At 50.7% G+C, this 12,623-nt stretch overlaps 1 protein-coding gene across 1 annotated transcript; it reads left to right on the plus strand.

The window, feature by feature from the left end:
• Nucleotides 1–1,282: 1,282 nt before the first annotated feature.
• LOC102048290 (protein-arginine deiminase type-1) lies at nucleotides 1,283–11,759 on the plus strand. The gene is made up of 16 exons (XM_055705395.1): nucleotides 1,283–1,512; nucleotides 3,393–3,567; nucleotides 4,035–4,104; nucleotides 5,429–5,490; nucleotides 6,225–6,342; nucleotides 6,493–6,618; nucleotides 7,228–7,403; nucleotides 7,489–7,592; nucleotides 7,921–8,044; nucleotides 8,744–8,851; nucleotides 8,936–9,087; nucleotides 10,133–10,277; nucleotides 10,588–10,681; nucleotides 10,776–10,855; nucleotides 11,303–11,428; nucleotides 11,525–11,759. The coding sequence occupies exons 1-16, from the start codon at nucleotides 1,421–1,423 to the stop codon at nucleotides 11,756–11,758; spliced, it is 1,986 nt and encodes a 661-aa protein (XP_055561370.1). The 5' UTR covers nucleotides 1,283–1,420; the 3' UTR covers nucleotide 11,759.
• The last annotated feature ends 864 nt before the right edge of the window (nucleotides 11,760–12,623 follow it).

Here is a 12,623-nt window from a genome sequence, read left to right on the forward strand (position 1 = left end):
CAGGCTCCCACGATCTTATTAAAACTGTTCTTGTGTTTGAGACACAGTGCTGGGGTTTTTTTTTCAGCTGCAATTAAAGTCAGAAGGAGCCCTTTAATGTAGACTGGCTGGGAGATATTTTAAAGCAGCTGGTTTGATCTTGCAGGGGAAGGTGTGTGCAGGTCACTGCTCCTCCGGCTAAGGACGTGCAGCTCGGTGCAGTGGTGAGGCCTAGTCCTTCTAGCTCTGCCAAGCTTAGAAGAGGTTCTTTGGGCTTGCAAGGGGTCCTGCTGCTCACAAAACTGGATTTCTTCTGGTTCCAGCCCTGTCCTGCCCATTGCATCCCTAACATGACCACGTTACCCTGCGTCCCCCCTTGCTGTGTGGACAAACCTTGCAGCGATGGGGCTGTTGGTGCGCTCTCTGTCCCTGCACTGCCTTTTTCCTCCATCTTAGCTGCTGCCTCCTTCCCCAGAAGTGGTGGAGACCTCCTTTCTGGCTTCAGCAAGGTTAATCTCGCTTGGTTTCCCTCTTTGCAGGCAGGCAAAGCCTCCTGGGATGGCCTGGAGAGAGATGACTATCTCTGATAGATGACATCTTCCAGTGACGTGGATGTTTCCCATGGGAGCTTTGCTGTATGCCCCAAAAACCCCAGTTCCCCTGAAAGGTAATGTCCAAGCAAAACACAGAGAACTTTTAATTTCCATTGAAAGCCTCTTATTGTTTTGTTCTTGTTTGTTTTTTTCCCCTTCCCTGCATGCCAAATAACCAGTTTTCCCTGCACCCGTTTCTGCCTGTCGTGCTCCTCGGGAGTTGTTATGGGAAGGACCAACCTGAACAAACATCTCCTTTTGTTATGGGAAGGACCAACCTGAACAAACATCTCCTTTTGTTAGGCTTTATTCGGGCATTGCCCTAATGGGGTAGCTGAGGCCGTGAGTCACTCGTAGAGAAGCTAGATGGAAAATTTGGGTTGTTTTAAAGAAAATGCTTTATTTTAATGATACAGTGTATTGTAATAACCCTAAACAACCACGTTGCCCTAAAGCAGGAGGTAAAAATGTTTAATGCATTAAGCTTTGGAGTCCTTATATGGAGCTATAAGGGAATAAAAAAGTGAGAATAAACCCTGAAAGAGCTTGCTGCCAAGCATCCTGGGGCACGGCTGGGTGTTACCCACCCTGTTCTGCCCCCCTGCTGGGTGTCATCTCCCTGGAGCTGCCCGTGTCCCCTCCCGGGGCTGCTTTATCACCTCCATCTCCCTGAGCAGGGCGGCAGCTTGCTGGGTGGTGGAGGTGGAGACTGAAGGGTCCCCTGGCTGAACCCCGTCATCGAGGGAAGGAGGAGTTAAATTCCCCTGCCTTTTAATCCAGTCCTGCTGGTTTACCTACAAAGCCAGGCAGCAGCTTTCTTCACATGTGGCCGCTGTCCCCGGCACATCATGCCCCAACGTCACGTCATACAGATGTCCACCAGCCATGCCAGCTATGGTGTCTGCGTGTTGGGTACCGAGGTCTTCCTTGATACACGCCGGTAAGGCTTGGGACCGGGCTATCCCTGTTGTTTTCTATAGAGCTGATGGGTTTTGGGGGAGCCCAATGGCGTGTTCGCTTTTTGGAGGAGAAATGGGTGCTGGGGGAAAATCAGAGCTCATTTTGAGCCCACATCATGGGTTCATTCAAGGATTTGGCAAGTTTGTTCAGTGCATGGTGGACATGTCCCGCTGGGTCTGTTTTAGGGGATGATGTCCCATGGGGAGCTGCAGCCAAAGGAGGGACGTTGGCTCTGGCAAATGCAAGGCGTCGAAATGTAGCTGAGCCATGACGATTTGCAGGCAAAGCCCGTGCACACCCTGGCTAAACGTGATCTATTTCTGGCTGTGAAAACATTAGGCAAGAGCAATTCAAGACAGGCAACTTGGCTGGAGCTAAAATGAGCTAAAGAATAAAATGTGTGGCTCAGGCAGAAAAAATCCACCAGCGGGTTTGTGCAGGTGATTTCATAAAAAGAGATTTTTCCATTAAATATGGGGGTTGCTTTATTGGCCAGATATGAGGCTGTATTTACCCTGCTGTTACATTGTCATTATTTAATAAATCATGTTTATAATGATAGAGACTACAGGACAAGCCAACCGGCATCGCATCCATAGCAATTATTGGGGTTGCATGTTGGAGCCAAGCCAGGACATGCTGTTAGCCCCCAAAAAGGCTTCAGACTGAGCTTCAGCTGCCCTAAATAGTATTATTTTTTCCCTCAGCCAGATGGGAATATATAAACCCTATTATTTGCAATTTTTCCCCCCCTGGATTAGGACTCAAAGCAAGATCAGTTCCATTTAAACGCGGAGCCCAAGCCCCAGAATAGGCTGATTTGGCTCCTTGGTAGCAAATTTGAGCTTTGGTCCAAAAAAGCAGACGGCGGATGTTCTTTCAACTAAAAAAATAGGATCATTTTGTTCCTGCAAAGCACTGGTCAGGGGGAGCTTGGTGATGGATGTGTCAAGCTTTGACTGTGGTTTGGACTGTTTTGGGGCAGCAAATGGTGCACAGTGGGGATCTGGTGATGATGCTGAGGTGTGAGGGCTGTAAAATCAGGGCAAATAGACCCAAATTTGAGAAGTCACAGTGTGCAACAGTGTGCAGGTGGATTTATGATGTTGCACGATGTTAAATATGAGGGATGACAAGCAAGATGACTCTTTAATCTTCCCTTAAAAGCCACTGCAGGTACCAGGGATGCCATGCCAAGAGTAACACTGGGAATAAATCTCTTCTGTCCCCTTTTTTTTCCCTCCCCTCTTCTCTCCTCACTGTTAAAATTTACCACCCTGTCCCTTTTTGTGTGTGGCTGGGGAGGCTGGCTCCTGGTGGCAGACAGGTCGGAGCACTCGTGCTCCTGGGATGGGGGTGCTGTAATGAGCAGGTAGGCAGCACTTCAAAGGTGAGGGATGTCATGCAGGTGGGGTGCGGGTTCTCCATGCTCCAATTCAGGCTTTGCTCCAGTTTGAGCATCTCTCAGGTCAGGGTATGGTCCACAATAACCATTTCCCTGGATGGTTGACATAATAAATTGTCCTGGCTCTTTGTTGGGGTTTTCTCATGAGATACTGACATTTTGGGGGTTTTCTTGCTGTTGTGGAGGGAGATTGGATGCCCAAACTTCAGCAATTTGCAATCTAGGCTTAACCACAGACGGACGTGCTGAAGCTCCAGTGGGAGCTCTGCTTGCTCAACACTGCCACAGAGATAATACATATAAAATTCAGATGACGCATTTCATCACCTGGAGATGGTTTCTGAGTCCTTTCCACCCAGTTAAGGCTGGATTTTAATTCCAGGTTCAAGTATTTGGCTCCACAGAGAACAGGAGGGACAACTTGGTTTATAACCCAACACTGCTTTCTGTTTCAGATCTACCCCCAAAGGTGCCACGTCATTTGATGTCCATGCCACCTCCGCAGTTACGGTCCATATCATCCACAGCCTCACGACAAAACCCATGATTAACTCCAGATGGCCCCTGGATCCAGATATAGAGGTTGTAGTGACCATTGATGTCACCAGCAGGACAGTAAATGACAATAAGGTTAGTTGCTGCTTAAGCAACTTGAAAAATAAGTCAGAATTTCTAGAGAGAAGGGAGGGTTATGGGCAGGCTCCAGCATTTCTAGGTGGTTCTGACATTGGATTTTTTCCGTGGAAAAAACTCAAACTTAAACAGAATTGTGTAATTATCACTTACGAAAAATGAAACTAAGAAGGAGAAGTTCACATGTTGAGCCCTAAAGATGAGATAGCAGTGGCTGCAAAAGCTGGTGTCAAAAATTCCATGCCAAGCAGAAAAAATACTCCAACCTTGGCTTTTTCCATGCCTGTTTCTGTGCTGAAGCAGGCAGAAATGGTTTCGCTGAACTGTGATTAATGGAGAATGACTTGGATGAATCTTCCAAGAACTTGGTGTATAGCATTGGTTGGTCAACCCAGTGAGTAGAAAGACCTACTCATCATGATGTGACACAGGACTTGGGTCGTGATCTGATGATGTCTTTGCAGGTTAAGATTTCATACTACGGACGAGAAGGCAATGAGCTTTCGGTGGCTTGGTTGTATCTCACTTGCGTAGGTAGGTATTACAGCAATGCTTTTTCAAACCCGGCCAACTCTTTCTGATGCCAAGATCTAGTTGGGTTCATGGGATGGGAGTTAAGTGGGGGGCGCGGGCTGCCCTTCTGCAATGTGCAATGAAGGTTTGGGTGTTGACTGATGCTGACAAGCAAGAGGGAAATAATTAAAATGTTATTATGCTGCCTTATATGGTGCAAAAAAGACACAGGCTGGGCTGTGTCCCCACCCAACGCACACACCGAGCATCCTCCTCTGCTTGCCAAGGCCATTGCGTTGGTGGCAGAGGAACCAAAGGAGACCATCTCACCCAACTTTGGCTGGCATCCCCCTCCTTGACCTCCGTTGCAGCTAGGGGTGAGGAACAGGCACCAAAGTGTAGTCGTCTGACCTATTTTAGAAGTTTAGGATGAGATGAATCATTCCCTTGAAATGCCTATTTTCCTCTGCTGACTACAAAGGGAGTCTAGACAACCAGTCTGGATATAGAGCCTTCCACTTGGATGGATTAATTACCCTAAGTTTGGGTTTTTCTAAAGTGTTCACATGACAGTCAGACCTGTGTCCTTAAGTCATGCATATGCCTCCTAAAATTGCACCTGTAGAGGCTGATGGTTTCCTGTGTCCCATGACCATGATAGTTTCCCATGTCCCATGGGGCCACTGCTGTCGGCAGGGCTTTTGCCTTACAAATGTTTTTCACTTGCTTAGATTTAGAGCTTCATTTTCAGCTTCTCCATGTCCTCCTCTTTGCATCAAGGAGAAGGACCAGTGCCTGTGTTTTCCACATTCCCATTTGGAGGAGTTTCTATGTTGAGGTAGGCTTAATACAGATTTAGGTAGGGTTTAGATGAGGTCACTGGTAAACATCCATTTTATTGCAGCAGAGACAGAGATTTGGGCCAAGAAGAGCTCTGTAAGGGAAAGTCCTTCTCAAACATTGCATCGAGCCTAGTAATTATTTAGGTGACCACTCACCCGTGGTGAAAACTCTTTCATGCCTCCACCATGTTTTGGCATAATGAAAAACAGTATCATCAATATGAAATCAGTGAAAACACAAAATATGCCATAAAGTGATTACGTCCCTGCTGGAGGAACCAAGGTGGGAGACGATAGCTGGAGACCAAAGGGGGAAAGCCATGGAAAAGCTATAAAGTTGGCTTTTCTATCAGCATTTTGTTGGAGACAGGGTCTGGAGCAGCATCGGAGCATGAAGGTGGGGTTGGTGTTGGATGACTCATGGCTAGTGCCAAGGCTGAGCCCAAAATGCCGTTGAGAGCTCATTCCCCTGCCAGTGGCTTCCTTCCCTCTTGATGTTTCAGATGTATCCCTGGATGTGGACTTGAGCCGTAGTGGCCGAGTGAAGAGCAAAGGGAAGGACAAGGTAAGGAGAAACTTTGCTGTAGGCGGTGTATGGGGGGTCAGTGCCGGGTGTACCCCTTTGCAGTCTCTTCCCCGAAAATCCCCAGGAGGGAGAGGGACTTGGGTGGTGCCTCTGATGTCTGCATTAGGGCAAATAACCTGGCAAATTCTCAATGTACTAATTGAGAAGGAAAAGTCATTATTTTCTTATTCCGTACCAAAATCTTCTACCTCTCCAGTCCAGCCCACATAGGAGAAAACACTCTGCCTTTCCCCCCACCGCCTTTTTTTTTTTTTTTTTTTTTTCCATTTTGGACTTGAAACATGCCACTAAATGAGTCAGCTAAAACTTTAGCAAACAGCAAGAGATTTACCCCTTTGGCAATATATCTGCATATGCCCAAGCACTTACACCTGGGTAATTAGCTGCAGCCCAATTGGCAGTGCAAATTGTACATCAAGATGAGATGTATTTCTAGAAACAGCGTAGTGTTGTCTAGATGAGGCCCGGCAGATATTTTCTGGCTTGTTGGAAGATAAGATCTGTTTGAAATAGCCTTTGCTGGCCTTGCTAGAAGCTAGAGGTTAGGAAATTTAGTGGCTTGAAAGCATCATTGCTGTCTCCCCACTAGCCTTGACTGCTTGTTGTGGGTTGTCCTTCAAGCATGGCCGTGGTGGTGGGGTTTTCCCTGGTTTTGGAGGAGGCTGGAATTAAGGAAATCTTGCTTTCACCCCTTTTGGGTGCTTCTCCTCCAGGCCAAATGGACGTGGGGTCCAGATGGGCAAGGTGCCGTGCTGCTGGTCAACTGCGACCGGGACAGCCCTGGCAGGGGGGGGACGGACAGCGGTGAGGTGGACATACGGACCAGTGCAGGTAGCGTGTCATCCGCGGTGCAAGGAGACCCAAAAGGTCTCACTGGGATGTTTCCCACTTGCAACACCTTCATCTCCTCTCTCCATGTCCCCTCTCTCCACCCTTCCCCCTGCCCTCCCCTCTCTCCACCCTTCCCCCTGCCCACCATAGACCTTCAGGACATGTCTGTCATGCTGCTGCGGACTCAGGGTCCCAGTGCTATCTTTACTGAGTACCAGGTGGTCCTGCATGTCCCTGAGTCGGATGCGGATAAAGTACGGGTTTTCCATGCTATCCGTGAGTATTTCTTCCTTTCTTCCCAGATATCCGTGCATGACCCCAAGGTGGGTGAACCCTACATTTTTTGTTCACTGTGGTGAAAGGCTGGGCAGCCCTGATTGCTGGAAACACTCACTTATCCCCAAAGCTCTTCTGCTGTTGTAGAAGATGGGGTTATATGGAAAAAATAAATGGGAAAATGGATAAAAAAAAAGCTTTTCTCAAGGACGTTGCTGAAATTTTGACGTTCCCATGGGACAGATAACCTCCACGTGGCTCCCAGCACCTTTTTGGTGCAGGCAATGACCCAGCCACAATGCAGCCCATCTCGTCGGGCAGCACATTCTGCCTTTGAATGCCACCAGCTCCCCAAGCAAAATCAGGTCAGGGAACCCAAGTATATCATTAGATGCTTAATTTGAGCCACGCATCTTGAAAGGGTTGGACCTGAGGGTATAGAGTCCTCTTTGTATAGGAAGATCAAGTGTGTTCCCCAGAGAAGGAGAGGCACACCCACTCCTCTGCAGACCACGTTGGCATCAGCCACCTCCTCACTGGTGCCTCTTTCCAGCCCAGTGGACAGGTTGGTCACACTGTCTTGGGTTGGGTATTTTGGTATTTCTCCAGGGAGTGACTCACACCCCCAGTACAAACCTGTGCTGGGGCCAGACAAGCTCTCCTACGTGCTGGACCATGTCGGCAGTGGAGAAAACACCTTCTACGTTGAAGGGTTGGCTTTCCCCGATGTGGGCTTCTCTGGGTTGGTTTCCTTCAGCGTCAGCTTGCTGGAGGTCCCCCATAAGGTATGTGAGATTTGCCCCATCCCCTGCCAAGTCCCCCAATGGTGGGTTTTCAACCGCTGCTCCACGCTGTTTTCACCCCTTGCAGAATTCACCGGGCACTCCAATTTTCACGGATACAGTGGTTTTCCGCATGGCACCCTGGATAATGACACCCAACACCCAGCAGCCTATGGAGGTTTTTGTCTGCAGGTAGGAGCGATGTCACCCCATTGTTCTCCTGCCTTGGGGGACTCTCCAAGGAGGAGTTTTCAGCCCTTCTTTGATATGTAGCAGCTATAGGGTGAGCCAAGCTTTGTGCATGCTATACTGGAGGCAGTATTTGGGTAGGGAGCCTGGTGGCACTGCGGCACTCGTTGCCACCCCAAGGAGAAAGGCTGGAGGGCCCTCTTTGGGGTCTAATCTCGTGCAGCACTATTGCCCAGCGCAATTAGGAATGAGGAATGGGCTGCTTGGTCAGGGTTGTGAGGGGCTTCTTGTGATCCCCCTTTGCAGCCTTCGCTCCTTCCTCTCCCTCCAGCATCCAGCGAGGCTCAGACTCCAATGAAGTCTTTCTGGAAGGGCTCCAGGTCCTGCTGAAGAAAGCCAACTGCAAGCTGACCATCTGTTCAGAAGTGGAAACCCGGAGTGACCGCTGGATCCAGGTCATCAATTGACGCTTGTAATATGTGGCTCTTCTGGTCCCTTACAAGCTCCTGGGGCACATAAGGTGTCACCCCTGTTGCTGGCACCTCTGGGAGGGACTGGCTGAGTTGCTCAGGGAAGCACCTGGATGCTAAGAGGCATCACCAGGCAACCACGAACTAAAGCATAGGGAAATGCTGCTGGTGGTGGCAACCAGCACAGAAATGTTGCACAGGGACCCTGGTTTGCAAGAGTGACCCCATGGGGCACTGCAAGAGGGACCTCATTGCAAGGGGGGACCCCATTGCAAAAGGGACTTTGCAAGAGGGACTCCATTGCAAAAGGGATGCCGTAGGGCTTTGCAAAAGGGTCTCCACTGCAAGAGGGGCCCCACAGTGCATTGCCAGGAGGGCATGGTGTGTGCCGGCTGGACGTGCAGGGTGCCCCGCAGCATGCTCAAGCCCTGCCGTCCCTGCCTCTCTTCCCTGCCCATTGTGGCCCTGTGTCGCTTTCCCAGGGGTGACCCATGCCAGGTGGGGTGTCACCCCCCAGGGAGAGCAAGACAGCTGCCTCCCTTGGGGTTAAGGGCAATAGCCGGGCTTTGCCAGGTGTGCCATGTTTCCTCCTCCACCCTCACCACATGCCTTGTGGAGATGGCTATCACTCTGCTAGGAGCCCTCCTTCTCCTCTTCCTCCTCCTCCTCTTCTTCCTGCAACAGGACGAGCTAGAGTTTGGCTATGTGGAAGCGCCACACAAGACCTTCCCTGTCGTCTTTGACTCACCCAGGAACAGAGGCTTGAAGGATTTTGCTTTTAAAAAGATCCTGGTGCGTGGCTGCATTGCCAGCCCCCTTTCTCCCTGCAAAATCCCCCACCCAGGTGGTCCCTGTCACTGCTCCTCTCTTCCCCAGGGTCCTGATTTTGGCTACGTGACCCGTGAGCCCCCCAGGAGAGACGTCTCCAGCCTTGACTCCTTTGGCAACCTGGATGTCAGCCCACCGGTGACAGTGCAAGGGAAGGAGTATCCCCTGGGCCGGATCCTGATCGGCAGCCCCCTGCCTTGGTGAGATGCAAGGGGAACTCGAGCCCTCCATCTGGGATGTGGGGAAGCACCAGAAATCCTTGCATGAGGAGAGGTTGCACCCTTTGGAGTGGAAATTTGGGGCGATTCCCATCAGACCCCAGATGTGACATGCAAACCGCATTGTTATTCCTTCATACCTTACAAAATCCTGCCACCGCTCTGATTTTTACCCCCTCCCAAGCTGCTGGTGCTTTTGCTCCAATCCTACAGCACTGTAAGCATCCGGGCTTACTTTTTTTCCCTATCCTATTAAAAGGAAAAGCAGGGAAATCCAGGAAAGGGTAAAACCCTGAATAACTGGAAATTGTTTTGCTCTGGGCAGGCAGTGCTAGGCAGCCCTGCGGGAACAACAGTGCCCTGCAAAATCCTCCACAAAGGAGGTTATTTTCCTGGAGAAATAACAACGGGGACGAATCCAGATGGGATTTGATCCAGGATAACAAACAGGATGCTCCAACCCCAGCCCCGCTGCAAGCCAGGGGGCTTGCTTCGGTTATGGTGGTGGGTAAATGGCATTTTCCCAGCCTTGCCGGGACTGTAATTATCCCTTATTACTAGAAGTTTAATTAATGTTTTCCCAGCCTACTGCTCTCTGTCTAAGAAAACTTCACGCCCGCACAAAGTGCTGCATAAGGAGTAATTTAAGATTCACAAGGACAGAGTGAAAGATGCCCAAACAGAACAGAGGATGTTATGCACAATTGCCTAGAGATATATATGGCCTAGATATATATTAATGTATAATAATATATAGAGGAGATAGTAAGGTATAATAAAGCTATATTATATGTCGATATAAACATATTAATATACAGGATCTAGATATGTTAATATACAATATCTAGATACATTGATATATAATACAGATGTATATTGCTCAGACCATTTCCAGCCGTTTGCCATAAAAATGGGATGTGCAAATGCATCTTCTCCCCTTGGCACCATGCTCAGGGGAAGGATGGGGATAAATCTTGGGGAGGGGTGTGATGGCCACCCACTTTCTCCTCCTCCCTCTGCTCCCCAGGTCCTCCGGCCGGCGGATGTCCAAGGCGGTCAGGGATTTTCTTTACGCCCAGAAGGTGCAGGCGCCGGTGGAGGTTTACTCGGAGTGGCTGAGCGTGGGCCACGTGGATGAATTCCTCACCTTTGTCCCTGCTTATGATAGGAAGGTACTGGTCCCCAGAGCCATCCCTGTTCCCGCACGGGGTGTCTTCTGCAAACGAAAAAAAAAAAAAAAAAGCCCTTTTTGCAGTTGCTTGTCCACCCAGGGGGAGTGGGGTGATGCACCTTCTTTTGGGGTGGCTTCCTGGAAAACGGTGAGTCCCTGGGTGGCATCCCATGCACCCTGTGACGGTGGCATCCCGTGCACCCTACAATGCCTGGGGCTGTGTTTGGGAGCAGCGGGCTGTCTCTCAGCAGGACGGTGGGATAAAATATCCCACCAACAGCAAAGCGTGACCCTCGGGCTGTCTCCCGCAGGGATTCCGGCTTCTCTTGGCCAGCCCCAACGCCTGCTACAAGCTCTTCAAGGAGAAGCAGAGGCAGGGCCACGGGGAAGCTACTCAGCTTGTTGGTAAGGGAGTGGGCAAGGCATCCCTGCGGCGTGGCAGGGACCACCAGCGTCCCTTACAGGCATCCCTTAACGCTCTGCTCCCATCCTTATGCAGGGCTGAAGGGCAGTGAGAGGAGAAGCATTGATGAGATCCTGGCAGACGAGTCATTGAAGAACGACAACAGGCATGTGCAGGTAGGACTTCGCAGCCGTGGATTTGAGCAGATTGGCTCTCCTCACTTCTGTATTGCTGCTGCATGATTTCTGGGTGCAGGCAGCATTTTTAGAGATCCTGGGGAATAGCAAGGAAACGTGATGTGAGTTGCACTGTGCAGTGTGAAAACAGGCGGGTGAGAAGAGCAGCCACTGAAGAAGCCAGACACCCTTGAGTGGTGGCTCACCCCAAGCCCATCGTCCTGCTGGGCGATGCCCCAGGTGACTGCAGAGGTGTCAAAACTGAAGGAAAAAGAGGTTGCTGGGGTTGGGGATGGGTTCAGGAGGCTGCTCAAAAGGGTGGGGTGGGATGCAATGGAGCAAGTGAGGCTCCAGGCAGGATGCAGTGGGGCACACAGGGGTCTGCGCATGGGATCCGGAGGGCTGGGATGGCCAGGGGTGGCAGTTCCAGGTCCTCCCTCTCCACAGCGCTGCATTGACTGGAACCGTGACCTCCTGAAGCAGGAGCTGGGCCTGAGTGAGCAGGACATCATTGATATCCCCCAGCTCTTCATCCTGAAGGGCTCCCGCGCAGATGCCCTCTTCCCAGACATGGTGAGACCTCCTCCCCTCTGACCCTTCTTTTTCTGTCCACACCTGATGCAAACACACCTTTTGGGTGGCAAATGCTATTTTCTGGTCTGGCTGCAGGTGAACATGCTGGTGCTGGGCAGGCACCTGGGCATCCCCAAGCCCTTTGGACCGCTGGTGGGTGGGCAATGCTGCTTGGAGGAGCGGGTGCGGGCGCTGCTGGAGCCCCTGGGCCTCACCTGCACCTTCATCGACGACTACTACTCCTACCATGTCCTCTCTGGCGACGTCCACTGCGGCACCAACGTCCGCCGTAAGCCCCTCGCCTTCAAATGGTGGCACATGGTGCCTTGAAGCACCCAGGAGTGAGCTTAGGTCCTGCAACCGGAGGGTGAAAGGGCATTTGCTGCATCAGAAAACGCAGCAAAATAAAGGGTTTCACCAATAAAGCTGCATTAGCACCAAGGGCGCAGCTCTTTCCCGTCTCCCATCCTTTCTTCCCCTGCTGTTGGGTTGAAAATATTGTTTAAGACCTTTTTTTAGGCACATGGGTTTGTTATGGGGAATGGTGGTTTTATGGGATGGGGACAACACAGGGCATCTTTGGGAATGTGGTGCATGTGAATCAGCAGGCAAGGAGGCTGCTTTGGGGGGTCTGAGGCCCCGTCCCACTGCTAATGGGTCTTACAGTCCCTTATCTCAGGTTTTTAGCTAATAACCACCTTACCACCACCACCCCCCCATTCCCTATATCAGCCAAAAACCCACCTCCTGCTGGGAACACTGGCTCTTCACCCCAGCACGGTGTGGAGGCAGAGCCCCTTCCTTGTGGGAATCATTTTACACGTTCCCCAGCCAGAAAATTTCCTTCTCCGTATGCAGCCGCCCCAGCCGCTCTTTCTCTCCCTCTTTTCATCGCAAACAAAGCGTGGCATTTCCCCGTACCAGCCTGGCACCCCTGCCCATGCTGCCATCACGCAGCAGGAACCAGCACCAGGAACTGAAACCAGTGGCCTGTCCCAGGCGTCGCTTAGCCCTGTGCAGCCCTGGGAGCTATTATTGGGCTAAACCCACTTTTTTTGGTCAATTTGCTTTTCTAGCAGTACTTTTTGAGGTGTAAAAGTGTAGCCACACTTCCCATCCACACTGCTGCAACACTGTTGCAAGTGGTGCTGGAGAATTGAGGGGGATGGCTCCCAAAAAGTCATGTGTCCCACTT

Source organism: Falco cherrug, chromosome 3 (genome assembly GCF_023634085.1).
Source record: "Falco cherrug isolate bFalChe1 chromosome 3, bFalChe1.pri, whole genome shotgun sequence".
NCBI classification, from domain to species: Eukaryota; Metazoa; Chordata; class Aves; order Falconiformes; family Falconidae; genus Falco; species Falco cherrug.

What these genes read in the sequence shown, in the direction of transcription:
- LOC102048290 (XM_055705395.1), top strand. Translation starts at nt 1,421, where the DNA reads ATGCCCCAACGTCACGTCATACAGATGTCCACCAGCCATGCCAGCTAT. An exon ending in GTTGTATCTCACTTGCGTAG is followed by an intron (nt 4,105 to 5,428) that starts GTAGGTATTACA and finishes TTGATGTTTCAG; the next exon opens with ATGTATCCCTGGATGTGGAC. An exon ending in ACGACAACAGGCATGTGCAG is followed by an intron (nt 10,856 to 11,302) that starts GTAGGACTTCGC and finishes CCCTCTCCACAG; the next exon opens with CGCTGCATTGACTGGAACCG.